This window comes from Ursus maritimus, assembly GCF_017311325.1.
Source record: "Ursus maritimus isolate PB19 chromosome X unlocalized genomic scaffold, ASM1731132v1 scaffold_X1, whole genome shotgun sequence".
NCBI classification, from domain to species: Eukaryota; Metazoa; Chordata; class Mammalia; order Carnivora; family Ursidae; genus Ursus; species Ursus maritimus.
In genome coordinates this window covers 10,321,327-10,324,581 of record NW_024423319.1, presented here as the reverse complement: position 1 = coordinate 10,324,581, position 3,255 = coordinate 10,321,327, and the positions used below count along the sequence as shown (strand labels likewise).

Here is a 3,255-nt window from a genome sequence, read left to right as displayed (position 1 = left end):
CAAAACATATTTTCTAATCCTGAGAAAAGGGCATGGCTACTTTTGGATCTTGCCCCAAAACCTTCCTGGACAATTGCAATTAACAAGATGTAACCCTATATATGGCCTCTTGCCTTAAAAACTCCATTTCCATCTGATTGGTCTCAGTTTCCTTTTTTAAAATGCATTTGGTCCATTCTATGGTTAACAGGGTTTGTGTTTGTGTTTGTCCTCAGACGTACCATTCGTTAAAATTGGGAGGAAGTCCAGGGTTGTGGCTGGTGCTAGTTTGAACTGCAGAAGGGGTTTTAGTGGTATCTTTACTGTTTGCAGAAGCTATAGCGGGTGGAGTGGAAGATTCATAGCCTGAACTGGCAGCAGGGGAGGAATCTGACCCTTGAGATTCATGAACCTAAAATTAACATGTATATATTATAATGAATATAATTCCAACTGGCATTGTGCAAGCAAAAACAAGAGCAGAATTCGAGCACTATAAGAGCAAGACCGCCCAGTGACCCACTTAAACAAGAACTGCTGCTGATTTGGGGTTTTTTTGTTTTTAATTTCCGTATTACCGATGTCTAGAAAACCCGGAGATGGTCGCCAACAAACAGTTTCAGCCCTAAGACTGGCATTACGGAAAAGGAATACAGCACCCTGTCTTACTCATGCCCTTTCTCCGCGGATGGAGTGGGATAAGCACTTAGTCTTTGGGGGCCTCTAAAATCCTCCCTCCCGGCCCAGGTTTCACCAACCCCGCTTTGGCTTGGGAAAGCAGGTACGGAGAGAGGTGGCACAGGCGCCCTGGGCGCTGCGAGGTCGCAGACAAATGCGTGGGAATCAGACCACGCTCGTCCGCCCTATTGTTTGATCGGCAGCCGAAGAGCGAATGAACCACCCACCCCCGGGTTCGGCGCGGGTACTCCGGACTCCCACCGCCGGCTGTGCCGGGAAGAGGCGGCCACTACAACCTCAAGCCCTGGCGAGCTCGGTTAGAGCTTCCCAGTAAACAACCAATTGTTCCCTCTGCTCCCTCCTCCTCCCCACTGTGCTCTCCCCACTGTGCTCTCCCCCGCCCCCGCCCCCGGGTGCCCAAAATGGGTTCAAGGTGTCACCGCTGGAGCAAATCGGATATAACGGATATAACGTGGAAGATACAGGGTTGGCAGCGCGGGCGCTTCCGTTCCGCGGCCCGCTGTCGGGCCGAGTGTTTATAAACCGCCGACCGCTAATAAAGAGGTAATTACCTTCATGTGCTTGCGCAGGGAGCTCGGGTGCGTGTAGGACTTGTCGCACACTTTGCAGATATAGGGCTTGTCCGAGGTGTGCACATGCATGTGCTTCTTGCGGTCGCTGCTGTTGGCGAAGCGTCTGTCGCAGCCTTCGAATTCACATTTGAACGGTTTCTCACCTGCAAGAGGCAAAAACGCAGAGAGGGGAAAATATGGTCAGGGCCCGGGGCTTCCTAGGGCCCAGTAGCGGAGACGGAGCCCGGCGGTCTGGCTGGAGAGGGAGCGCCGACTTGGGGCGGCTGTGCAATCTCGTTTCCCTGGAGAAAAATGGAGAGCGCCGGTGAGACCCGCTGGGCTGGGAAGTGGTGGTCGGGGCGGGGTGGGGCAGGGCCGGCCTGAACCTGCGCGTCCCTTGTTCGCGCAGGATGGGGAAACCTCTGGCTCCTCCAAAGTTTCCCTAACTCTGTGCTTCCATCCCACCCGGCCCAGGGCCCCCAACGCGTGGCCACGCTCCGCCGCCATTCCGCGACGTAACCCAGCCCGGGCGGGACAATGGACTGGGGACGGGACAATCACGTTCAGTCCCTTCTTTGTACCTTTTAATTCGCCTCTTTGAAATGCGGCGCTTTTGCTAAACCCAGTACTAAAAAGCATGGGTCGTCGTGCTTAACGTTCGAAAAGAGAAAACTACATAAACCCAGGGGCTCCGGACAGTTTTTACAAGATGTTCGGAACAAGCCACGAAACTGAGGTGCCTTTTCTACTTTAGCTTTCCTCCCGAAGGGCTGAATTGAACCTGGAACTCCAAATAAAAATAGTTTGACAAAAGTATCAGTCATTTAATTAGGAGATGTGCCAATCAAGGGTAAAAAAGAGCGGAAGTAACCGAAAGTTAGTTTCCATTAGCATTTCTATGGTTGCCTTCCCCGAATGTGTGCCGAGAGCTAAGTCGCTTGTAAGCAATCCGCTCTCATCACATTCGGAGTCCCTTCCTAGTAACCCAGAAAAGAGAGACAAAAAGAGGCGGCGCCAGTTTGTTCCTGGGCGCGAGAAGGTTCCAATTAGTTCCTGAGACCGCGGAGCCGTCTGCCCGGGAAGTTAGAACTGGGCAAAAGCGCCGCGGGGCGGGGAGGGCGAGGGGTGGAGGGACACTGACAGCGCTTCTCTCCCGTACGGCCCCGGCGGGGCGCCGCCCCTCTCTTTGGTCGCCACCCCTCTCCCTCTCGCTGCAGGTCGGCTTCGTGGCGCGGTGCCGCGGTGAATCCCGCGCCCGCCTGCCTTCCCCCTTACCTGTGTGGGTCCTCTTGTGGATCTTGAGGTTCTCGGAGCGGGCAAAGATCTTCCCGCAGCCCGGGAAGGGGCAGGGGAAGGGTTTCTCGCCCGTGTGCACTCGAATGTGGTTGACCAGTTTGTACTTCGCTTTGAAGGACTTGCCCTCGCGAGGGCACTCCTCCCAGTAGCAGACGTGGTTGTTCTGCTCCGGGCCCCCCACATGCTCCATGGTGACATGTGTCACCAGCTCGTGCATGGTGCTGAAGGTCCGGTCGCAGCTCTTCTTGGGCCGGCTCAGCTGAGCCTCGTCGATCCACTTGCACGACAGCTCCTGTTTGATGGGCTGCCGCATATAACGGAAGAAGGCGCCGGGCCCGTGGTGGGCCGCCACGTTCACGCCCATGTTCATGTTCATGGGGCTGTAGTTAGGGAACTGCGCGCCGGCCGTGTAGGGGTCCGTGCGCGGGCTGCCCACCGGGCGGTACGGGTCGGCGCGGCCGAACAGCTCCCCGCGCAGCCCCAGGTGGACCTGGTTGTTGTCCACGTGCCCTGTGGGGGACGGGTGCCCGGCACCCTGCTCATGCAGCCCGGGGAAGAGCAGGTAGCCGGGAGGCTCGGGAATGCCAGCTGGAGCGTGCAGGCTGCTCGCCGAGCCGGCAAAGAGCCCGTGCTGCCCGCCACCCGAGGCCGCCTCGCCGAGCCCGGAGCCGCGCTGGCGGAACAGAAAGTCGCGCGTGGAGTTGAAGGCGGCGGAGGCGGCACCGCCGTA

General features: G+C 57.1%; 1 protein-coding gene across 1 annotated transcript in view; it reads right to left on the bottom strand.

Moving 5' to 3' along the window:
- LOC103672857 (zinc finger protein ZIC 3) overlaps positions 1–3,255 on the bottom strand; it is a gene marked incomplete at its 5' end in the record, with an annotated part of 12,575 nt that extends 9,320 nt beyond the window's left edge. The window contains 2 exons of the mRNA XM_008701558.2: positions 1,230–1,393; positions 2,505–3,255. Of these exons, the coding sequence (XP_008699780.2) occupies positions 1,230–1,393; positions 2,505–3,255 (915 nt within the window). The remainder of the gene's footprint in view (positions 1–1,229; positions 1,394–2,504) is intronic.